The following is a 26,881-nucleotide window of genomic DNA, read 5'->3' as shown; positions in this document are numbered from 1 at the left end:
TGAAATCAATACAGAGTAAACGTCAGATGTATGTTATGTAAATATGTTCTATATTTGCTTTAAATTTGTACATCGGCAGTGCCTCTTCTTCATGAAAAAAAGCAAAAACAAAACAACAACAAAAAAAGCTCTGCAAAGTAAATCTGATTTAGCTTGAATCATGACAGGAACCATATATACAGTAGACTCATACAGTATAATTACCCATGACTTACAAAGCACTGACTTAAAACACAAGGCAGCAGATGAAGCAACTAAACATATGTGCATATGGACACATACACCATTGCTTCACTAGAATCTGAACTCAGGCAACGAGTCTCCAGCACCAAGAGGTTGAGGAGGCATCAAGTTGGTCTCTGAGGAAATCACTTTTAGAAAAAGCAATCACAGAGCACAAAGCTGTACCACAAGCCCCTTCAAGCCTCCACATAAACCCCCCTCACTTGTGCTAGCATTAACAGCATCATGTTACCAGCCTCCCTAAACTTCAGCCAGGGTCTTGGCTTTTAGAGAACAACTAAAGGGCGAACACAAACAAAGAACAAAGCCGCAAATCTTCACCAGAACCGATCAGTGTTTTGACAGATCTCTTAATTTGCACTTACAGCCTTCACAATAAATAAATACAAACCCGATTCCAAAAAAGTTGGGACACTGTACAAATTGTGAATAAAAACACAATACAACATAGATGACATATCAAATGTTTAAACTGAGAAAATTTATCGTTTTAAGGGAAAAATAAGTTGGTTTTAAATTTCATGGCATCAACACATTTAAAAACAAGTTGGGACAAGGCCATGTTTACCACTGTGTGGCATCCTCTCTTCTTTTTATAACAGTCTGCAAACGTCTGGGGACTGAGGAGACAAGTTGCTCAAGTTTAGGAACAGGAATGTTGTCCCATTCTTGTCTAATACAGGCTTCTAGTTGCTCAAACTGTCTTAGGTCTTCTTTGTCACATCTTCCTCTTTATGATGCGCAAAATGTTTTCTATGGGTGAAAGATCTGGACTGCTGGCTGGCCATTTCAGTACCCGGATCCTCCTTTGCAGCCATGATGTTGTAATTGATGCAGTTTGTGGTCTGGCATTGTCTTGTTGGAAAATGCAAGGTCTTCCCTGAAAGAGACGACGTCTGGATGGGAGCATATGTTGTTCTAGAACTTGGATATACCTTTCAGCATTGATGGTGCCTTTTCAGATGTGTAAGCTGGCCATGCCACACGCACTCATGCAACCCCATACCATCAGAGATGCAGGCTTCTGAACTGAGCGCTGATGACAACTTGGGTTGTCCTTGTCCTCTTTAGTCCGGATGACATGGCGTCCCAGTTTAACAAAAAGAACTTCAAATTTTGATTCGTCTGACAACAGAATAGTTTTCCACTTTGCCACAGTCCATTTTAAATGAGCCTTGGCCCAGAGAAAACACCTGCGCTTCTGGATCATGTTTAGATATGGCTTCTTTTTAGAGTTTTTGCCGACTATGTTGAATGTCACGGTGGATTGTGTTTACCCACAATGTTTTCTGGAAGTATTCCTGAGCCCATGGTGTGATTTCCATTACAGTAGCATTCCTGTATGTGATGCAGGGCCCGAAGATCACGGGCATCCAGTATAGTTTTCCAGCTTTGAGATTGTTCCAGATTCTCTGAATCTTTGGATGATATTATTCACTGTAGATGATGAAAACTTCAAACTCTTTGCAATTTTTTCTCTGAGAAACTCCTTTCTGATATTGCTTCACTATTTTCCGTCACAGCATTGGGGGAATTGGTGATCCTCTGCCCATCTTAACTTCTGAGAGACACCGCCACTCTGAGAGGCTCTTTTTATACCCAATCATTTTGCCAATTGACCCAATAAGTTGCAAATTGGTCCTCCAGCCGTTCCTTACATGTACATTTAACTTTTCCGGCCTCTTATTGCTACCTGTCCAGACTTTTTTGGAATGTGTAGCTCTCATGAAATCCAAAATGAGCCAATATTTGGCATGACATTTCTAATGTCTCACTTTCAACATTTGATATGTTATCTATAATCTATTGTGAATAATACAATTTTATGAGATTTGTAAATTATTCCATTCCTTTTTACTCACAATTTGTACAGTGTCCCAACTTTTTTGGAATTGGGTTTGTATATAAAATAACTTAATAATCACACAGCATAACATAAGATATTACCATGAACTATGATAACAATCTATCAAGTGCAGCCAAAGCTTTTTAACCAGCTCTTTGGGTTCTGATAATATTATGGTTATATGGTATACCCTTGAGCATCAGAGGTTAAAAAATAAAATAAAATGCTTACTTTGACTTTTAACTGTGGCTTTTTAATGTAAGAATGTGACTTTGAATCTTACAATTCTGACTTTCTTGTAACTGTGACTTTAAATCCCAATTGTGGCTTGATTTCTTACAGTTGGAACTTTACTGTATATCTCAGAATATGAGTTTATCTCATTATATAATTTCTTATAATTGTGCCACATTATAATCACATTATAATGTGATTATATGACAAAAGTTGCACACTGATTTAAGACACAAATCTCTTACATCTGCTGCTTTTAAATGTAATAATGAAGGGAGCGGATGGTTTCAGATCAGAGGTAAAGTGCATGTTCCACTGACAAAGTCAGGCAAAGAGCAAGCAAGCAAAAGCTAAAAACAATAGTCATAGCCAGCAGACAAACCTCAGAATTACAGGAGAGGAATATAGAAGATTAAATAGACAAACAACAACAACAAAGCTAAGAATAAAATATCTGCTGAATCTCTGAGAGATTCTATACTTGAAAAGCACACCATTAAACTAAAACAATAATAATGAAAAAGTCACATTTTAGTGATAAATTAGAGTTTATAAAGAGCACAAACTTCCCTCAATATTATTTCAGAGTTTGCAGTACAAATAAACATCTTTAAAATACACAATTTGATTATATTACATAATAGCAATATAATATTGCATTTTACAGATAAAATATATATAATGATAATGCATTCATTTGAAAATAAATAGTCAAGGGGAAAAATCTAAAAGAATAAACATTAATTTATCAAGAGATTTTTGGTCAATTGACTGGATTTCCTGTGTGGATCAACAAAAAGTAAACCGAAAACAATGAAACGAATTTCATATTTACATCATAGTTTGCAAGCTGACCGCAGAAAATAAAGTTAAGACTACTTATGCGTTTTTGCACTATTGTAGCAAAAACAAACCCCGCCACAGTACTCCAGGGAGCAACAGACATAGTTCTCAAAAAAAAAAAAAAAAAAATTACATACACATAGTTGTATATATATATATATATATATATATATATATATATATATATATATACAATATTTAGCATTTAATAGTATATTATTTCCCATTCATTGCAATAAAAAACAAAGTTCAGCTGCATTAAAATACAAAAACAAATATGTATTATCCATTTTTTCCTCAGCGAAGTACCTTTTGTTATGAATTAAAAAAAAAGACAGAAGACAGCATGAATATTGTGGGCAGTCCACACGCACACCACTCCTCTGTTCCGGTCAGGAAGCCCTAGTGCCAGCACATACTAATAATAACCCACACATTGGATGTCTTGCCCCTGCACTGATGCCCCCTGAAGTTTGCAACTACAACCATCCGCCCACGTGCAGCCCACCAGTGAGTGTGCTAGACTTCATGATCGCTTTCATATCTACTCTGGTGTTACTTGTGTTCAAAGAGTTTGTCATGATTAAAGGAATCATGTAGGTCATGACAAGGTGTGAGATGGTCCTTTTTAAAGAAATTAATACTTTTATTCAGCAGGGATGCATTAAATTGATCAAAAGTGTCAGTAAAAACAAAATATTTATATTTCAAATGTTGTTCTTTTTCAAAAAAGAAAAGCCCAGCTGATTCAACATTGCTAATGAATGTTTCTTGACCAGCAGATCACCCTATTTTTATGATTTCTGAAGGATCATGTGACACTGAAGACTGGAGTAAAGACTTTTTTAAAGCCTGGCCATAAAATTTAACACCCTTTGTTTTTTTTTACCTATTTCAATACCCCAATTAGAGTCTAAATGCTGGTGATTTAACTCTGAAGAGATGCAGAAATGACATTTATCCAAATTCAAACCTTCAAATACAATAATAATACTATTACAATATTAAATCTTAAGGACCATGCAAAGACAAAAAATAAGTTATACAGATCACTGGAAGTTAATATTGTTAAAATCATTACAAATACTTGTTTCTCTAAATAGAAAACAAGAAATAAATAAATAATTAGCTATAATTTCTTTGAAACTGCAAAAGCAGTAATGTAAGCCATGCATTATTTAAATACAGATTTTGTGTGGCATTCACCAAAGTTTCGGGATAAAAAATGAACTGTCATTGTGGCATGTTTCTATTATTAGCTTAGTTCAAATAAGGCTGACATCAACTGACATCAAATCATGCTAATATATCCTGTTTATCATTGTGTACATGTTTCAGATGTGAGTCACGCCAGAAACACGACCTGTGACGTGGCTGTGCTCTCGCTTTCTCTACTGACAGTTACGGGAGACGGAAACAAAGCTGTTGATATGCTGGCGGGGTGAAACTGTCACAAACAGAGCGTCCTGGAATAACCGTAACCTGGAAATCAAGGATACCAATCTAACAGAACTCGGTCCTTAGACTTGGTTGAGCTTTTTATGGAAATCTGTGCAGCTGTGATTAGTTCCTGTCAGAAAATGTTTTGTAGCTAATATAATTCAGCAAATCTGATCTGACAGAAAGCATGTCCAAACAGAAAATACACCTGACAGAAATACCAGAAAACACACAAACATTTTGTGTGACATTTTCACAACACTGTATTTTGGTTGCTGTTATGTTAAGTCACAGTCCCGCGTTTTAAGAAACTAACTACAATAAAACAAATGTAGGTTACATATTTTGATTACAAAAATTTAATATCAATTTTGATAAAATGTGAAACTGCTGTACAATGTGATACAATCATAGCCAATTACAACATACTTCATTTTGGACTAATAAGATCTAAACCAAAAGACTGTACTTGTAAGTGATTGCTTAAAATGTTCTAAATACCACACCTAACATAAAACAAATAAATAAAAGTTGGCATGAAGTTTAGATTGAAAAATCTTTGAATTCCGAAAGCTTATAAAAAAAATAAAATAAAAGCTAATGCGACGGGACAACATAACGAAAGAAAATCGTACTTGTAAGTGATAGCTTTTTATCGCTTGATAAATGATAGCACACCTAACATAGAACAAATGCCAATAACAAAACTTGTAGTTTACATATTTGGAGTGCAAAAACGTCCAAATTTGTACAGACATCCACATGAGAAACAATTACCATCCCAATAGGTCAATAAACCTAAAGTTGTGATAGCTTTTACAGATTAATACTTTATTTCCTATCACATCAGACTAAAACCTTTATGAAAACATAGCGTAAACCCACAAGTCGTGAGAGACAGAACGCTCTGTGCTGACATCTCAGAAATACACTCACGCAATCACAAATTCAAGAGTTTGCACGGACCATCTGTCTCACACTCTCATACACACACACACACTCACACACACACACACAGGCGTGGCTTTTTGGAAAGTGTGTCGGCTGCCATAATTAAGCTTATGGTGTTTGTTAACTTTCTCTGCATGTGGCAGAGCATCACACAGTGGCTGTCCACGGTGAATCACGCTACCCAGACGGGACAGCAGCATCGACTGCCAAAAACCCATTCTGAGCCATAGAGGCCTGGGTGCTCCACACTCCCAGCATGCAGTGCGGCTGCCAGATGACTTTTAAAGCCACATTAGCACACTACCCACCGAGGAACACAAATACACCCACTGAAAGCTGGCATTTAAAAATATGGTGTGAAGTAGTCGAGAATCCAACCTCCGGCGGTAAACATCCAGCATTTGAAAACAATTGGGACATGCTGTAGGAGAGACACATTACGACATTGGTCTTTGCACTTATGTCCGAAGATAATGACTGAACTGATTGGTCACGTCATATGTTACTCAAGCAATCTATATTTTGTACTGATAATCAAAAGTCTGACACAGTGAGATTAGTTGCACAAGCACTAAAATGTTGATCTAAAAATTAAAAAAAATGATGCAACAGGATGATATGGATAACAGAGGCATGCTAGTCTTGCTACAAATGACAAAAATGCATCCATTTTTTGAAAAGCGTAACGGTTTTGAAAGCTAAAACTTATTCTGTCAAAACCATTTATGGATTTCTGTCAAAAATATTTGTTTTTAGGGGTTATTTTTAACTGCAACACAGGTGGTAAATAAACCTGAATTATACAGTTCTGCATTACAAATCATTTGAGCATGCCAACATTTTATAAACAAATTCCTTTAAAGTACTACTTTATGTCATACGCAATAAAGATTGCTATCTCTGCTATTTTAGATACTGCTAGCATTGTTTATAAGACAAGTTCGGACTTATTTTTACCTCACCCCTGCCAAGCAGGGTTAAATGAATTCCTGAAATTCCAGTTAAAAGTCAGTATCGTTGATGTAAGTGAGAGTATGCTGTTCTTCCTGATTTTTTGGATTTCTGAATATTTCTCTCCCAGCCTGGCGTACGTTTCTGCGGAATCCTTTATCCGATGATAACTGAAAGTGGCACTGCGCCAACAACGAGAGACTGTCAAAATGTTACATACGAGTTTTCAGACTAAAATGTTATATTATGCCTCTACATTTAATATTATAATGCGTTTCAAATTATCATTTCTTGTGTGTGTACATGCTTAGCAAAAACAGTTATTAACTTATTTAAAAATAGTTAATAGTGATACATTGATATTTATAATAGTTTTAATAGTAAATAAAAAAAAACTCCATTTGGGGACAAAACTAAATAATAAACATTTTTAATATTAGATATATTTTTATAACTTTATTCTTTATGGGTACACTGAAAAAAAAATGCTGTGAAACAATTTTTACTCAGAAATTGCTAGTAAATAGTAAAAAAAAAATACAAAGAAACATCAAGCAACACAACATTACATTTTGACGTACAATATCTAAAATTGTATTCCAAAGCGTTTTTATTTAAATTTTTTGTGAGTGTGTTAAAAAGGCAAAAAACTATTCACAAAGTCTAAATGTCTACATTCACTTTTAAGAAGTTCTATTTTTTGTATTTCGGTTAGTTACATAGCACTGGAATAAGTGGGAAGTCCCCAATTGCGCAACTGCATGAACGTGTGTGTACGTGTTTCTGTGCAGTATCACTGGTGTACTCGCAGTTTCTTACCCCTCTTGGTTGTCCTCTTCATCCAGATTGGATAGTAGCTGGGATCCGGCCAGCGAGAGGTCCAGGGCAGCCAGAGGAAGGTCCCTGTAGGTGAAGCTGACCAGCTGCACTGGAGCCATGCACTGACCTTCATCCTCCACCTGCTGGGATATCACCTCCAGGTCCGGCGCTGCCGCCTGCTGAGGGGGCCTGGGGACACACGGGACACACTACTCTATTGTCTTCTTACATGAACTGTCTTAAATGAGATTACCTCAAAGATGACCTGGATTACCACAAAGACTTTACATACTGAACCACAGAGTACATTCGACATCTACCTATTATTACAGATGGGAAAACAACATGAAATTAAATCAACATGTTTATGGTCTTACTGTGATTTATTTAACATAATCGTATACCAAAATGTTTTTCAGCTGCCATCCTCTAAACACCTTCAGAAACCACTTCATTTAACTAGACAATTTCCAATCATTGCACAGATTTCCAAGTTGATTCATTTTGATTGAAGTTGAATTTGTGTGAAAGTTGATTCACATTACATGTAACGAAAGTTACGTAATCATATTACCCACCCCCCCTCCCCAAGTAACTACTGAACCCATTTCTTTTAATTTTGCAATGGAATATCTGAGTTACTGTTATAAATAAGAGACACAAGTTATTTGTTTTCCCATTTATTTACTGACATCTTTCCCCCACGCATGTTGAGAAATTTGGAGTAAGTGCAGAGGCAGTAGTGTTGTCACGATACCAAAATTATTGTTTCGATACCGATACCTAGTCAAGAATTTGTGATTTCGATACTTTTTCGATACTTTTCCTGAAAGGGGAAAATACACTCTAAAATATCATTGCTGTGCTTTATTTTAAAATCGGGACAACATTCTAATCATATAACACACTAATAAATTAACATATGAACAGCATATATGTTAAACATTTGAACAAAATATGAAATATCAAAATATAAAAAATAAATTAGAGCAATGACATTCAAGGTAAAGAAAGAATAAATTTAGCAGCATTATATCAGTTATCATAAGAAACATAAGAGTAATACATTTATCTTGATTCTGAACTTTGAATAAAAATATGAACAGCGATTATATTAAACAATGTTTCTGAACTCAGAAGATTAAATGTCAAAAGACAAATAATATCAATTTAAGCAATGGCATTCAAGTAAAAAAAAAAAAAATTAAATAAAATTAAGCAGCAATATCTGAGATATTGTAACTTATTCTAACAGTTGTGCAACCAGTGAGCTTTTTTGAGCGTCATCTTTTTCTGCCAGTTGTGGACCGGCGGCCACAGTATCACTTGTGCTCGCACATACAGCCTAGTGATGCGCGGGTCTGGTTTTTTTCCAATCCGCGGGTCCCGCTTTTATGAAATTACTTGGCCCGCCCCAGCCCGCAAATAAAGTAAAAAATTTCTTTTTCCCACCCCGACCCGTGCATCGGGGACATCACAGAAGATACGTTGCTACTTAGACTTTCGTATTGTAACCTTATCAAAGAACCTAATAAAATATTAAAATATATATATTCCAAATATTTAATATAGGCTATATGAAATTGCACTAGTGATGGTTCATCCGTGAACGAATATTTTAGGTTAACGAATCGTTCCCGTTCAGCTAATCCACAGACTCATATTTCTCGTTCACTGTAGTTCCTCCCTCCACAGCAGCGTGCGAGCACGGCGTTATTAGCAGCGCATGCGCAGCTCTTGAACAGCTCTGTTAACAGCTTCATCCTGTCAAAGAGTTGCTCAAGATGTGACGGAGCATGTGATTTGTTGAATGTAGTGAATGAATCCGCCCTTCACTGAACGAGATCGATAGATCTTCTCATTTGTGAACGAGCTCAATGAACTGATACATCTCATGAGGAGAAAAAACACAGGCGTCCATAGGGAGGCACTAGAAGTGTGCGTTGCACACACCAACATGAAATACGTCTCTTACAAATCTGGAACGCAGTCATTCTTTGAAGTATCGATACTAATAAATTTAGGAATCGTGATGTTTTTAATTTCCGAGAATCGCGATACTTTTGAAGTATCGGTGCACCATGCAACACTAAGAGGCAGAGGCGCTTCCTTTAGCCTGAGGTTTGTTCATTTCATTTTTGGTGTGAAAGGGGCCTTACAGTTGCCAAAAATTTAGTGACGTTTCACAAACGAATTTCGGGAGGAGCGTGCACGGATAATTAACACGGCCAGTTCATCATCATCAGCAATTACACGGTTTACCAATCAGCTCGAGAAAACGCCTATAAATAATCAAGTACATCCTACCTTCGTTATCTCTCGACTTTCAGAATTCGGTTCGCGCAGTTTGCCATCTTATCACAGACCCAATTTTCCATCCAACGAAGAGATCTAACATTAGACTGGGGATTTTTCAGATCTGCTGCAATTCACCGGCCCCATGATCACTCCTATCCTGCCTAACACAGCCGCCGAGCACCAAGCGTTATCGTGACACCTGCTCTTCTCGAACAGCCACACGCTGCGGCCAATAGACAGTGCAAAGCCCCGAGCTCGCCTCGCTCGACACCACCAGAGAAGTAATGGGGCCGCGCCCCCGATTCTCACCGAAGCAAAGCCTCACTCACTTCCTGCCGCGGCTCAGCCCTTCACCGCGGCTTTTCCGGCCGCAACGCAGTTCGAGGCTGCCTCCACTAGCGGAGCAGACAATGTGTTGCAAATTATTATTTTCATGTGAAGCTGCTTAAATGCAGGATTCTTTGCTAAAGTTTGTTAAACGATGTTATGACGTAATTCTGTCCGATGTCGATGCCATTTTTAACCATGAAGCCAACAAGGCATTTTTTCAGAGCTGTCATCCACACTGAAATGTCTGAACCCATTAATGTTACACCTGCCTTGATGTGCATGTCCAAACCTCACTCAGATGATGCAGACATAAGTTTCATTAAAATTTCCGGCAGGATCAATTTATTTATGAAAATTTCACCATTTACTGGCGCGATCACTCAGAATTGATCTAAAACGCAACTGCCCTCGTGTTTTCCGCAGGACAGCAATTGTGAGTAAATTCTCTGTTGTCTTTTAGGACTGTAATATGAAAAGCATGCAAAATAAATTTTTAGAAACCATGTGAAAGTGAATAGCACATAACTGCAAGTTAACGTTACTGCTATAAACATGTCTATTGGTAGAATGTGTTACAAGACTAAACATGCTTCGTTTTCAAAAGCCTCTGTTTCTACAGTCCATACTACAACGTGAAAACAGCATCTTCAAATTTATCCACTCTGGAGAGCGTTTAAAAAGGCTGGAAGGCCAAAACGAGAGGAAAAGATGTTTTTTCAACAGGAACATATTAATGTGGACAAGGCTCGAGGAATTGTCTAATGTTACTAACCCCTCTACTTTCCCGCAGCCAACATCTAGAGCAGCCGAAGCAAGCATAAGCTGCTTTTACTTGCAACAATGGCCTGCACATCCCAGTATTTCCATCCTGTTACTTCTAACCCCCCTTTTTTCTTTTTAGTGTCCTCCAGCTCAAGTAGCAGACATTAGCATAAGGCTGCCTCTGCTAGCAGTGCAGGCTACACAGGTTCTTCAAGACATCACACACCCCAACCCCTTCGCATGGCCTACAGCTACAGCAGCTGAAGCAAACGTGAAGCTGCCTCCATTTGTAAACATGCCCATAACTCTTCCGCTCCCTCATGCTATTAATAACCATTTTTCTGTTCAGCGGCCTCCAGCTCCCATAGTAAACACTAGCGTAAGGCTGCCTCCGGTAGTAGTGCAGGTTGCACACAGGGTCTTCAGGATTCCCTTCCTGTGACCAACAACACGTGAAGCAAGTGCGAAGCTGCTTCCACTTGCAACCCAGACCCTTACTTTCTTCCTGCTACTTCTTACCTCTTTTTTCCTTTTCAGTGGCCTCCAGCTCCCGTAGTAGATGCTAACGTGAGCATGCCTCCGATAGCTGTGCAGACCAATCCACAACCCTTTTCCGACAACCCTCTCCCCTACTCATGGCCTGCAGCCCTACAGTCTAACCCCAATGTGACATTGCCTCTCATATTGGCGCAGGCCCCTATACCCGCCGTTCACCCTCTCTATCCCCCTCTTTTCATCCACTTCCGAAGCCGTCCCAAGCGTGAGCACGTCTCCGCAGGCGGCTCCAGCAGCTATCTTTCCTCCTCCTCTCTTGCTCCCCCTTCCTTCTCTATGTTCCGCCCTACCCATCCCTCCGAACACCCTTGGCTCAGGCCCCGTTGTCCGCCATTCCCCTCCTTTCCCCTCTCTCTTCCACTCCCAGAGCTGTCCCAAGTGTGAGCATTCCTCCGCTAATGGCGCAGGCCCCAATGCCCGCCATTTACCCTCTCTTTATTCCACTACCAGAACCGTCCCAAGCGTAAACACATCTCCGCAGGCGGCTCCAGCAGCTGTCTTTCCTCCTCCTCTCATGCCTCAGTGCCGCAGAAGTTCTCGCTCCCACTAGAGTTGGGCGATATGGTCATTTTTCAAATCGTCATATCGTCAGCCTGTAAGATCGACAATACATGATATTATCATACGATATGGCCACTTTATTTATAAAAATAAAGGAGCCTCTCCATATTTTCTCACTGCCGCAGCAGTGTATGCTCCCGCAGGAGCCTTTTCGCATTCCCTCACTGCCGCAGCAGTGTCAGCTCCCGCAGGAGCCATTCCGTATTTTCCCACCGCCGGAGCAGTGCCAGCTCCCGCAGGAGCCTTTTTTATATTATCCTCACTGCCGCAGCAGTTTATGCTCCCGCAGGAGCCTCTCCATATTTTCTCACTGCCGCAGCAGTGTATGCTCCCGCAGGAGCCTCTCCATATTCCCTCACTGCCGCAGCAGTGTATGCTCCCGCAGGAGCCTTTTCGCATTTCCACACTGCCGCAGCAGTATCAGCTCCCACAGGAGCCTTTCCGTATCCCCCAATGCCACAGCAGTGTCAGCTCCAGCAGGAGCCCTTCCATATTTCCTCACCGCCGCAGCAGTGCCAGCTCCCCCAAGAGCTTTTCCATATTATCCTCACTGCCGCAGCAGTGCATGCTCCCGCAGGAGCCTTTTCGATCTTCCCAACTGCAGCAATAATTGCATCTCCAGCGGGAGTTCCCATCTCTCTCTTTCAAGTGGACGCTTCCACAGAAGTCAAATGGACACTGCCGTATCATTTATACACCAAAGGACGCCCAGCACCCATCTAACATTTAAGCACAGCTTTTTGGGGAGATGTAAAATTTGCGTATCTGGCTGCTGTCCCGTTCTAATTGCTTTTTGGGGAGCACTTGGGCTAAGCCGGACTCCGAGCTCAGACCCCTCTCCCCGGATGGGGGGGTGCCCCGGGCTCTGGAGTCTTGCCGGGCTCGCAGCTCTCTCCACGGACAGCACGCCAAATATGCATAACCTTTATTAATTATAAGTAAATGCGAACTCGTGAAGTGACGTTTCACAAACGAATTTCGGGAGGAGAGTGCACGGATAATTAACACGGCCAGTTCATCATCATCAGCAATTACACGGTTTACCAATCAGCTCGAGAAAACGCCTATAAATAATCAAGTACATCCTACCTTCGTTATCTCGCGACTTTCAGAATCCCTCCGCCACCCCGATCTCGCACCTTCAGTCAAGTTTATACCCCAGGTCAGGTCGAAGAACTCAGGGGAGCACTTGGGCTAAGCCGGACTTCGAGCTCAGACCCCTCTCCCCGGACGGGGGGGGGGGGGGGTGGGGGGGGGGTTCTGGGTGCCCTGGGCTCGGGAGTCTTGCCGGGCTTGGAGCTCTCTCCCCGGACAGCATGCCAAATACGCATAACCTTTATTAATTATAAGTAAATGCGAACTCGTGAAACTAAACTAAAATTTAGTTTTTTTGGTATTAAAAAACAAACAAGCAAGCCAAGCGCAGGTGACAAAAAGTAACGCAAAAGTAATGTAATGCATTACTTTCCATAAAAAGTAACTAAGTAACACAATTAGTAACTCTCCTCAACAATGATTTCTTTATTTCTGTTGGAAATGTCACAATATTGAAGCATAAATTTGTGTTTTATGTTAACTTTTGAAACTGCAAACAATGGCAGGCGCCATATAAGAAGTGTGCAGCACAAAAACAGGAAACAAGGCTATAAAATAAAAGTCCTGGAGTTAGTATATGGAAAACCGCCACTTCTGAAGGAAAGCCAAATCGTACAAAAGCAATACACAAGGGGAACTGTATATATGACATAAAGAAGAGGAAAAAATCATGCCATGGTTAAGAACGCAGGAGAGGTCAGGGATGAGGAGCATGTTTGTTTGTTTTTTTCAACAATGCATGATTCATGAGACACACAATGAATGACTAGCAACAGGAGAAGGAACTGAATCACAAACACCACAGAGACCCAGAACCCCATTATTGAGACGTATACCTGCAGATTGCTGACTGATGTGACTCTAAGACGGACGGGAGGCAGATTGAAGAATCTTAAATAGGGCATGGCCTCCAATAGCAGACATGGAATATGGAAATGCGTATGAAACCTCAATGGCAACATAAGAAATGCATGAAAGCAGATTAAGTTGAGACCAGCGTCCCACGTGTCCAGATTGATCCCTAAACCCAGAATATTCATCATGGTCGCACCATCATGCATCGCATCCCAAAATAATGAGGTATCGAGAGAATTTCACAGCACAATATTGTGGCAAAACAACAAAGTCCCACAGTTGGATGTCATGGCCGGTTCTGCCCTGTTTTGTCTTTGATTTATTGGATTCAGTGCACTGATTCTACTCACGTTTGGTGACTGGGATTGCTGTTCTCAATCTCACTGCAAACAAGGCAACGAATATATACTTTTGCAACGCTTACAATTTGCCGTTTGCTCTTGATATTGTGGAAACTTACAGGAAGAGTTCACCCAGATTCACCAGACCCCAGAGTAAATAATGACAAAATGTTAATTTTTGGTAGAACTTCTCCTATAATTGCAGTAAATGGCATAGAGGGCATGGAAACTAGCCATCTGTGCAGTTGGACAACTGGTCTTAATCTCAAAATAAGCAGCAATGTGATAATTGTAATCATAATTTATGCTCATAACTGAAATCAATACTCGAGACCCTTAAGACGGCTTAATCAAGGGCAGAAGAAAGGACAGAACAGAGGCAGAGAGGGGCAGAAACCTGGGTTTTGGCTTCCATCCCAGGCGTGCCGGATGAGGGAAGATAAATTATGCAAGTGCAAAGATAAAAATAGAGGCGGGGAACAAAAAAGGAAGCTTGTAATAGTACGGAGAAAATCGAAACATTGCCACTGTGAATACAGGGTCAACAGAGACTATACTGTACTGTATGCATGTATGGATTGACATTATGAGATGGTGATTTTATGCCGGCGTGTTTAAGTGTTTCTGCTGGATATTGGATCACCCCAATCTTTAAAATGTTAATGGCTGTGGACCCAAACATCCTGTAATTTCTCCGGAAAAGCCTCTTCTTTTATCTGTGCATGGAGTGTTTTGAGTAAACAATGTTTCAAACATGAATGAATGATGAATGATTGGGTGAATCTGAAGAAATCTGTCTAGGACATGTGACAGTTACCCCAGAATTAAAAGAAAGAAATATTGTTTTTGGAAACATATAAATACATTTTATTTTTGGGGGCCGTATAAAAATAAAATATATATATAAAACATAATATTTTAATTCATTGGGATTTTAGTAATATTATTTTTAAATATGTGTAGGCAAGGCAAGTTTATTTATATAGCACATTTCGTACACAATGATAATTCAAAGTGCTTTACATAAAAGAAAGTAAAATAATCATGTAGAAAAATACTAAAAATAAAACAAGCAATTTTAAAACTTTGTAAATGATTTACATTTAAAAAAAAAAAAAACAGTTCGGACAACGCTCATTCAATAAATGCACAGCTAAACTGATGAGTTTTGAGTCTAGATTTAAATGTGACTAATGTTTTAGCACATCTGATCTCTTCTGGAAGCTGATTCCAACTGCGGGCAGCATAGTAACTAAAGGAGGAATTATTTAGTATTTAAAAATAGCATTAGTATTTTGTATTAAGTAGAATTAAAAATTTAGAAGCATTTGATTTATTGCTTTATTTTTTTAAATTGTAATTCAGTAATTGAAATGACCTTAACGGTGTTATTATTGTTAACTAAAACTGTTATAAACATTTTTAATTGAAATTTAATTGAAATAAATCAGACATTTTGCCACAGATAAAACTGAAATAAAAGTAAACCTAAATAGTTACAAAATTACAAAATGACTAAATATTAAAATAAAAATTAAAATACAAAAATTCAAAGCTTAATATTCATACATACTACTGTACTATAATACAATGAAAAAAAATATTTTCACTTAGAAATTGCTAATAAATTTCACAATAACAATAAAAATAAAATAATAATAATTAATTAATACAGCTGCACAAACTATGTTAATGGAAGGAAATGTGGTTAATTGCCATAAATTAAATGTAACAAAAAAGAAAAAAAAAAGAAAAAACATTTCTTAATATTTTATTTCTTTTTCTCCCATATGATTTTAACTGAAGTTTACAATAAATTACAGTAGTGCACTGTACATTACCATAGCTTTACACACACTATAATGCTCCATGACAGCAGTGCTTCAGTTGTCCTTCTCCCCGAAATCTCTTTTCACACCCTTCATGCCGGCTGGCTGGTAAAGGACAGCCTCAGCATGTGGCGTCCCGTCCTCCCTGATGCTATCTGCACATTTGGCACTGCTTCCCACCGATTGCTAACAGGACTCTAATCAGTCCTGACACGCACAAACTGTTCAGGGCATCGAAATCACATTTCCAAATAACCAAATGCAAAGCCTTAGCGCTGTCAGGTACTGATGAGTGTTCGCTAGTGGCACAACGCCCACAGTTTCTGTTTGTCACACCACAGGACAAGCAGTAGAGGACACAGACATGAGAGCAAGTTTTGATGTAATTAGAGGGGGTTACAGGAGCCCGAGAGGCCCTAGTTCTCCAGTTATCTGTAAAATCACACCCCACACTTCGGAGTGCCTGATTAGAATTTATATAAAATTGCTTTATTTATGACACATTATATTTATTCATTACTATTCTATTTATTTAGCAGATGCGTTTATCCAGTGTTGTCCAAAATATGCAATGCATTTATGACACTTAAAGTATTTTAAGTTATACCAAAAATTATTACATTATCTAACCAAAGCTGGCTGACTCTCTCTCTCTCTACATAAGCCACATGAAGTACTTTAAACATCACATATGTCAAGGTTTCTCAAAGTGGGGTTTGTGAAAATACTTCAGGGGGTTCAGGGGGTTTGTGAGTTGATGAAAATCTATTACTAAAAATGTAAGATAAAAAAAACAATTAATTAAAATAATGACAATACTTACTAAGATATAGTTTGTTTACCTGCATACCAAATGCAATGAGAAAAGTTAAAATTAATAAGTTACTGTGTGAAAAATATATATTCATGTAATCAAAAATGAAATAAAAAAATAAATAACTGTAATCTGGTTGTGAACATTTAAAAAGATTAATAATAAATTTAAATAATACATTATTTATGTTTTTGGACCAAGGCTTAATTTAAAAATTAAAACCATAATATTGTGAAATATTTTTGCAATTTAAAAGAATAGTTTTTTCTATTATGATGAATGACATTTTAAAATATATTTAAAATAAAAAAAGTTAAAAAATTATAATTTTATTATTTCTGTTTATTACTATATTTTTAATTATCTGGACTAGATAATCCATTCCAGAAATTAAGTACTTATAATTAGATTATACGACGTTTTAAAATGCTCATAATCAGATGAAATATATTGTTTTTAACAATTTTTATTTTCTATTTTACATTTCTCTTTACGGCAAGAAGGTAAACAAATAAAATATATATTTTGGTAATTATTTTATGTATTTATAATAATAGATTTTTTTTTTACTTTTTTGTTTATTTCAACAAAGTTTAAGGTTAAAGGTTTTTATCAATCCACAAACTCACTGAAGTTGTTTTCATAAACCCCAGTTTGAGAAATCCTTATGCAATTTGATGTTTAATGTACCTTATGTTGTTTATTACAAAGAAAGGAACATGTATTTCTATTTTTGCTATTGGTAATACATTTAAGAGGTGCGTTTATGGTTGGAAACTATATAAATGTATTTATTTATTTTATTTTGGAAAATGATCTTTCGCTGGACCTTTATTCCTCGCTTGGGATTGTATAGAGCCATTTGAAGCTGCATTGAAACTGCACTTTAAACCATTGGCCACCATTGAAGTCCATTATATGAAAAAAATAACAAGAAAAAAGAAAAGAAAATGTTATTTGCAACTGAAAATAGAAAGACATAAATATCTTGAATGACATGGAGGGGAGTAAATTATCAGGAAATTTTATTCTGGATTTTTGGATAACTGGTCCTTTAAATAAAGTGTTACCAGGTAAGGTCACACACACGCATAAATGCACATTTTTAATTCAGAAGGTGTTGTGCCATATCCTCTACAATTATTTTTATTTCCACTGACTGAAATGAACAAGCTGGGGTATCACTTTTCCCCCAGTGAGTTTACAGCGCACAGTCATAAATCAGATGGAGAGAATCAATAGAAATAAATAAGAAAGTAGCCCACAGAGACGAACATTAACCCCCGCCTACCAAGTTTATTGGTACTACGGTTTCCAGCTTTATAGCTTTAATACACAGTAAATAAAAACTGGTTACCAAAAATGTGTATTTACAAAAATACCCAAAAATTTTTTTGTTTTTGTACTTTTTTTTACATATATATTACATTTTTTTTAAATGTTATAATTGATTATATCTTCCAACCCCCTTTTTTATACTTTCAAGGACATTGTGTTGGGTATTCCAGTAATCCGCAGGTACTAAAATAATAAAAATGTTTTATGTATGTTAAGAAACTTGAAAAAGTAGTATATATATCTTTCTGTTCTGAACATATGGAACATATTGTTGATGTTTTCAGAGGAACTGCTGGTCTCCAGACAGGCACTTCACAGAGATGCTGAAATCTTCTGCAGTATCTAGCTTGCACCTCACACTGCGCTTGACCATAGAAATGCACAGACTGCAAAGTGAAAACACCTTCACTTGAAAAGTGCGGAGCTGGACTGAACATGAACCTCAGTGAATCCCCAAGAGGAGACTATGCAGGCATGCGGAAAAATCACGGGTTAGGTTACAATAAAGGGATAGTCTACACTAAAATGAACATTTTGTCATCTTTTACTCACCCTCAAGTTGTTCCAAACCTGTCCGAATGCAAAAGAAGATATTTTGAAGAATGTTATTAACAAGTTTCTGGTCCCCATTAACTTCCATAGTATTTTTTCCCCATACTATGGAAGTCAATGGCTTCCAGCAAATGTTTGGTCACCCACATTCTTCAAAATATCTTCTTTTGTGCTTAACAGAAGAAACTCGAACAACTTGAGGGTGAATAAATTATCACATTTTCAATATTGGATGAATTATTCCTTTAATAGACCTGTTTCTCTAAGAAGCAATTCAGCTCAGTAAAAATTAGTGCAAACATAAAAAGCCATTTACAATGTTCAAATTTTAATAACTTTATATTTTAACTAAACACTTCTCTTTTATATCAAGTTCCTGTAATACAGATTTGAGTTATGAGAATCTGTGACCTTATAAGACAATAAAATGCTGTTTCAGCATGGGATGCACTAAAGTCATCATAACAGCTCCCTTGATAGGTTTCTGTACACGCTAAACACACTGCAAATCACAGAGAAGATATAAGCTTCATTACAGCTTGATAGCCATTTGCAGAGGACAATATTAATGAGGCAGAAAACCAAGCGTGTCCTACAAATTACCGGCTCATACTTTTCATTTTTATACTTTTTAGTTGGCCCAGATTTCTAAAAATCCTTTCTTTGTATTGATCTTAAGTTATATTCTAATTTTCTGAGATACTGAATTTGGGATTTTCCTTAGTTGTCAGTTATAATCATCAAAATTAAAAGAAATAAACATTTGAAATATATCAGTCGGTGTGTAATGAATGAATATAATATACAAGTTTCACTTTTTGAATGGAATTAGTGAAATAAATCTACTTTTTGATGATATTCTAATTATATGACCAGCATAAAAACTCCACATGAAGTCCTTGAAATAAGGTAGTAAAACTGCATATGGGGCGTCAAAATGGGTGTCAAATGATATCCCAGTAACATCTGTTAGACCTTCACATCCAGATGCTGCAACCAGCATTCATCCGGAGAGCCATCAGTTTGTGTTCGTCAGCAGGACATTTTGTCACCAGCTGTGAGATTCCCATGTCCCAATCAAAGTGCTTTGCATAGGTCGGCCTTGATATAATAATGTCTGAAAGATCCGCGTCATTCTTCTGCCACAGTCATATTGACTTGTGACATTGAGTGGTATTTTGAGCTTAAATAAGAACAACAGCTTTGGCATGTTATGAAGCAGATGCTGGTGAAAAAAAGTGTGTCAGCATATTTTAGGCCCAGAAAAGATTCATTTGGACCAAACCCACGATGCAAAGCAAGTTATTCTGAAGAATATTTTGATCAGACCAGATGTCTGGTGTTGTGACTCACAGTGTTTGCATGAGCTCTTTTTTTGCAGAGTCATTAAAGACTATTAAAGCAAATTGAAGCATATGGTACAGTGTCCCATGATTTCGAAGCATTAGTGGCACAAATCCCATGTTTCTTGTTGTGTTATGAATTATTAGACATAATGATAAACTATTTTGTAATATAAAACTAATATAGGATGAAAATTAGTTGTTTTTAAACACCAAATGCTGATTTATGGTTTTTCAAAACCTTCTAAAACTGTATCTATCCAGGTTATTAAACAATGTCATCATTTTGATATACTTCTGTTGAATGGATATTCAATTCACTGCAGAAAATTATACATTTTAACACTTTAAATCAACTAATCTTAATTAAAAACTGTGTTTGCATGACCTCTTTTTTTGCAGAGGCATTAAAGACTAGTAATCCCCATCCACCCAGTTGGCTCTCTCTCTCTCTCTCTCTCTCTCTCTCTCTCTCTCTCTCTCTCTCTCTCTCTCTCCACCTGTAGCTGGTGTGTGGTGAGCGCACTAGCACCATTGTACTGTGAAAGCTGCACAGTGGTGGTGGTTGAGGAGAGACCCCCTCATATAATTATAAAGCTCATTAGGTGTACAGCAATACACAATACACAAGCGCTATTTAAATGCCTTATTTAATTTCATTTCAAATACATTTATAATATATTTAAAACTGTCCCAATAGTTTGTGTGCAGCACCATTTAATGTGGAATATATTATTATATAGGCAAATCATAAACACTGACTGTTGGTTAAACTGGATGGTACTACAGTCTTCAAGTAGAACAAGCAGAGAGGGCTGTGTTGTAAATGTTGAATATCACAATGAGAAAATGATCAGCTTTTGCACAAAACAACGAGGCAGACCTAAATGTTAGGTGACCTGTTTCAAGCACAAAGGCGTCCTAAGGGGGGTGTGTCAGAATGCATGTAAGCATGCGTGTGTGAAAACATGAGCACATGAGTATGCATGCACGTGTGCACAATCACACACACACACACACACACACACACACACACACACACACACACACACACACTATGTGTGTTGAATAGAAGGACAAACACCCACCGGCCACTTTATTAGGTACACCTGTTCAATTGCTTGGTAACACAAATTGCTAATCAGCCAATCACATGGCAGCATCTCAATGCATTTAGGCGTCTAGATGTGGTGAAGACGACTTGCTGAAGTTCAAACAGAGCATCAGAATGGGGAAGAAAAAAAGATTTAAGTGACTTTGAACATGGAATGGTTGTTGATGCCAGACAAGCTGGTCTGAGTATTTCAAACACTGCTGATCTACTGGGATTTTCACACATCTCTAGGATTTACAGAGAATGGTCCGAAAAAGAGAAAATATCCAGTAAGCGGCAGTTGTGTGAACGAAAATGCTGGTTAGAGATGATAGAAAGCAACAGTAACTCAAATAATCACTCTTTACAACCAAGGTATGCAGAATAGCATCTCTGAACGCACAACACATCGAACCCTGAAGCAGATGAGCTACAGCAGCAGAAGACTACACCGGGTGCTGCTCCTGGCAGATAAGAACAGGAAACAGAGGCTACAATTCACACAGGCTCACCAAAATTGGACAATAGAAGATTAGAAAAATGTTGCCTGGGCTGATGAGTCTCAATTTCTGCTGTGAGATTCAGATGGTAGAGTCAGAATTCGGTGTAAAGAGCATGAAAGCATGGATCCATCCTGCCTTGTCTCAATGGTTCAGGCTAGTGGTGGTTTAATGGTGTGAGGGTTATTTTCTTGGCACACTTTGGGCCCCTTAGTACCAGCTGAGTATCGTTTAAACACCACAGCCAACCGCAGTATTGTTGCTGAACATGTCCATCTCTTTATGACTACAGTGTACACATCTTCTGATGGCTACTTCCAGCAGGATAATGCACCATGCCACAAATCTCAAATCATCTCAGACTGGTTTCTTGAACATGACAATGAGATCGCTTTATTCAAATGGCCTCCACAGTCACCAGATCTCAATCAAGTAGAGCATCTTTGGGATGTGGTGGAACAGGAGATTCACATCATGGATCTGCAGCCGACAAATCTGCAGAAACTGTGTGATGCTATCCTATCAATATGGACCAAAATCTCTGAGGAATGTTTCCAACACCTTGATGAATCTATGACACTAAGAATTAAGGCAGTACTGAAGGCAAAGGGGTGTCCAACCTGGTACTAGAAGGTGTACCTGATAAAGTGGCCAGTGAGTGTATACAAACAATAATAACAGGACCAAATGATGATCAAAACACTCAGAACTTGGTCAGAGAACACTGAAGCACATCTGTGTCACGACTGTAGAACAGTACTATGGAACAATCTCAGTTACTTCACTGCAGCTACATGATATCATAAATATGTAGGCTGAATATAGTTATATTATTTGTATCATATCATCATCTGATGCAAATTCAAAAAGTAAGGGTTATATATAAATAAATAAAAAACTGACACAATGAAAAAATTCAAAGCAGCACCATCAATGGTGGCCAAGTTTTAATGCATAAATACACATCAAATTATAAATTAATATTTATTAACAAAAATAAAAATTATTTTTAAATGCCTATTTCCAATTTCTAATTAACCTTTTATGTATGAAAATGTTAAATTGTGTCTACAGTGTGTGTGCAACCCTGTTACCTCATGACCCATTACAAAATGTAACTAAATGAAAAAGCTGATCTGTATCCTTTCAAACATAATATAAGACAAATAATATAATTAGTTTTTTTAATATATTTTGACACAAATCGTTTTCAACGCCGTTACCAACATAATCAACCAAATAGTTTTTCTTGAATATATGGGAAATCAATGATCATCAGTAACAACAAATAAGTATTTTCTCCCAAATATCTACACCCTCTTGAGTAACAACTTATTTTAAAATACAATGTCAAAACTGTTACCCATTCAGGTGTAGTTTCTATATTTTATATAAAAAAATTAAATCAACAAATATTTTTTCTTTAGCTGTATAATTCACGAGTTCGCATTTATTTATAATTAATAAAGGTTATGCGTATTTGGCGTGCTGTCCGGGGAGAGAGCTCCGAGCCCGGCAAGACTCCCCCGGTTCCTGACTAGCAATAGCAAATAGCAAATTTTGCTGTGAAATAACTGCTATTACTCAAATAACTGGTAATTACAAATTCTATTTAAAATAACTAATTACTATTTAAATAAAACCTCCTTTGAATAGACTCTCATTCCAACTTTGCAATAATAGAAAATATGTAACAGTTAAGAAAATGACATGGCGGTTTTGGTTGGATTTAATATAAGGACTATATATATATATCCTGTGGTGTGTAATTGAGTCAAATGTATCATGTTATTCTCTGCAGCTTACTCTTGTGTCTCAAGACTCGCTCTGAATGCACAGTACACAAGTGCAGCTCTGATGAACAAAGACGGCAGCTGAAGTAATCCACTCTGCATTCACTAGCAACCTCCCAAATCACCCTCTCCTCCTCTCCCTGGACACCGAAACCACTGCCATAAGAAAACAGGAGCTTCCTGTGAGGTCCACACACCGAGCACTTCATAATCCAACATACAAACTGACACCGGTGCTAGTATTGGTTGTACTTCAGAGCTGATTCTTGTTTAATATTCCTTTACCAAATTTAAGAAGTACAGTCCATTCAATGTACATTATCTCAATGGTATTTATAGCTATTTGAATGTAAAGCGTGTTTCATGCACACATTCATTTTGCATAGATATGTCAATATCATGAACATTAAAGGATTCGGAAGCATGTGTATGTCCGTTTTATGTTTTAAGCACTGTGATACATTGCTATAGTACATTTACCAACAACATACCTAACAATGATTTGTAAAAATTTCTTTAAAGTTTCTTTAAAGATTTACGTTTTAGGTGCTGTTGATACAATGCTTCACATCAAATGATTTTTAAACATTAAATGTATGCATATGTATGGAAATGGTTTTATGCTTAAAATGCTGTCAATGGGTTGCAATACTGCACACTTAAAAACAATACTATGAACATAATACACAATAAAAGTATGTGTAAAATTTCTTTGATCTTCATTAAATAGTTAACATAAAATAACAAAGTTAGTATAAAGCTCTGTTGATACAACACTATTGCATTTTTATCCACGGTCAAATGATTTGTAAATATGTGTGCATCTTTGAAGATGTACGTGAAAGGGTTTACATTTTAAGCTCTTAAAACACAATGCTCTTTGTCAACAACATCAAACAATTTGTTAACATTTGTACATCTCTAAAGTTATACATACACAAAAGTGTTTAGACGTTGTCGATACGATGCTGCTGAAAGCTAATAATCAACTACATCAACATCAAAGGATTTGTAAACATATATCTGTTTGTACGTCCGTAAAGTTGTAGATACATAAAAGGTTTTATGGTTTAGGCGCTGTTGATATGATGCTATTGTATGGTTATCAACAACATCATCAACATTAAAGAATTTGAAAACATTTGTACGTCTCTAAAATTAAGCATATATAAAAGGTCCTTTAATTGATACTTAAAGTGATATGCAATATCATAAACATCAAAGGTTTCATAAACATTTGTATGTCTCTAAAGTTGTAAGTACAAGTTTACATTTTAGATGCAGTCAACAGGTTGCTTTTATAGTTTCAGCGCCTATGCAAAAACGAAAAAAAAAAAAAAAAAAGTAATAATTATAATTTTTACAAATCACGTTTGAAGTCCACAATGAACTTAACATTTCACAGACTTGGCAATCAACAGCAGTCACATGACGATACAAGAAACTTTACCTCACAGACTTATTTTCACTTGCATCACATTACATTAGGTGAGGTGGCCTGATTCTAGTGAGAATGTAATGCAAAAGTCACGTCACGAAGACTTCACCTAAGAAGGCCAAGTCAGTGTCTATCCAACAGTTGCAGATATAGGATCTTGAATTCCTACATGAATCAGGACACGCTGAGCGCCTGACTGCAGAACAGTGTGTGTCTATAAATGACGATATCACACTCCTCCTGCTGCAGAGCAAACACATGGATGTCGAGTGAGAAGCGCTGCGGCTCCTGCTGCTGAAGATGACGAGTCAATTAAGAACATTCATATGCTGATTTTTTTTTATTGTTAAATATTTCCCAGTCCTAATATAGTCACATCTTGCACCCTGACCAGCCCAACACCATAATGGTAACTAATCATTTGTGTGAATCTGGCCGGCGGGGCTATCAGTTTTTCAATGGAAGTTTGGGGAACCTGTTTGAAAGTATTTTTCCCGTCATGTTTAATAATATTAGTAGCTTGAACATTGTCCAGCAACCATTGTACATTTACTTGCATGATAAATATGCATTTGCAGCATTTACACTACCATTAAAAAGTTACATGTAATCTTATGGTCTTACTATTTCAAATAAATGCAGCTCTTTTCAATTCATCAAAAAAAATATATAATGGTTTCCACAAAAATTTTAAGTGGCAAAACTGTTTACAACATAGATAATAATGTTTTTCGAGCAGCCAATCAGCATATCAGAAAGATTTCTGAAGGATCATGTGACACCGAAGACTGGAGTAATGATACTGAAATATAAGCTTTGATCACAGGAATAAATGACATTTTAAAATAAAAAAGTTTATTTTAAATCGTAGTACTATTTTACAGTACTACTGTTTCTACTGTATTTTTCGTCAAATAAATGCCTCGGGAAGAGAATTAAAAAATAATAATACATTTTTAAATCTTTAACGACCAAAAACTTCTGAACAGCAGCGTATCTATTTTTGCTTATAATATTTATGATTATGATACATATTAAATAATCATATTTTGATATGATATATATACAGCAGTAACCACAATATATAGTACCAATATTATTAATACTGAATTCGTGACCTATTTATGGTAGGACCAGACTTCTTTGACAAATCACTGTACAACTAATGTTTGAACAACACAATCTGAAGAATGAGATAAACCAAAAATGTCTTTGTAAAACGTAACACAAATCTACACTACACACAGAAAAGTCTAAATAATACATTGCTTAGTGCATAATCAGTGTTACCGAAGAGTAAACACACACAAACACAACACACACTCTCCTGTGCCTGATACGCACAGCAGCGTTCTCACACTACTATCCACACTAATACAAAGCAGGTAGGATGTATTGTAGCTTGCACACTCACTGTGGCTGGCTCATGGTGTGACGTGCAGCAATTGCTGAACGGACGTCCTCTTTCGACTCTCTCAAACGTGAGCTCTAGTTTGTGCTAGACGGAGGCGACTTCACTCATACCAAACCTGAGGAGAACAGCACAGAAACATACTCTCTTTAAACACATCATACTATATCAAGTAAAGGCTGTTTTAAAATTGAAATTCACCACTGTATGTTTATGAACGCATGAACATCTAGTTCAGCCGTGACACAGTTATCCTTGCAGAGCTTTGGAATTGTCGCTTATGCAATAAAATCAATGAAGGAAGATATTAGATCTGTTATGAAATCAAACACTCGCTTAACTTCACAGTTTTACTAGTGAACTGTGACATAAATCAAGTGAAGAAACCGTTAAAGCTACGATTCAGCAACAGCGCATACTCCTCCATTTAACTGAATATTTGATATCAGAACAAGATGTGTTGGTATAAACCTGGAAAGGAGTACATTAGAAACAAATCTCCAATTTAAAGGGTGTAAAGGAGTAAAGGACTTTATGCCAAAGTGAAAATCATGATTATCAATAAAAAAAAAAAAAATTCTGAGAATTTATTTTTAACCGTTTTGAAGATTTGAAAATATTTCCATACAGCCCATAGCGACAAACA

General features: G+C 37.1%; 1 protein-coding gene across 2 annotated transcripts in view; it reads right to left on the bottom strand.

Moving 5' to 3' along the window:
* The window catches only part of LOC132133542 (transmembrane protein 266-like), a 50,758-nt gene that overhangs the window by 20,412 nt on the left and 3,465 nt on the right, over positions 1–26,881 (bottom strand). Inside the window, exons 2-3 of one of the 2 annotated variants that reach the window (XM_059546412.1) lie at positions 26,239–26,353; positions 7,328–7,516 (exon numbers count right to left, since the gene is read on the bottom strand). In XM_059546412.1, coding sequence (XP_059402395.1) covers positions 7,328–7,516; positions 26,239–26,252 — 203 coding nt within the window. In that variant the 5' untranslated portion in view covers positions 26,253–26,353. The remainder of the gene's footprint in view (positions 1–7,327; positions 7,517–26,238; positions 26,354–26,881) is intronic. The other variant, XM_059546413.1, reaches the window with a different exon arrangement.

This window comes from Carassius carassius, chromosome 50, assembly GCF_963082965.1.
Source record: "Carassius carassius chromosome 50, fCarCar2.1, whole genome shotgun sequence".
NCBI classification, from domain to species: Eukaryota; Metazoa; Chordata; class Actinopteri; order Cypriniformes; family Cyprinidae; genus Carassius; species Carassius carassius.
The sequence above is the reverse complement of the archived record's forward strand: the minus strand, read 5'-3'. Positions and strand labels throughout refer to the sequence as shown.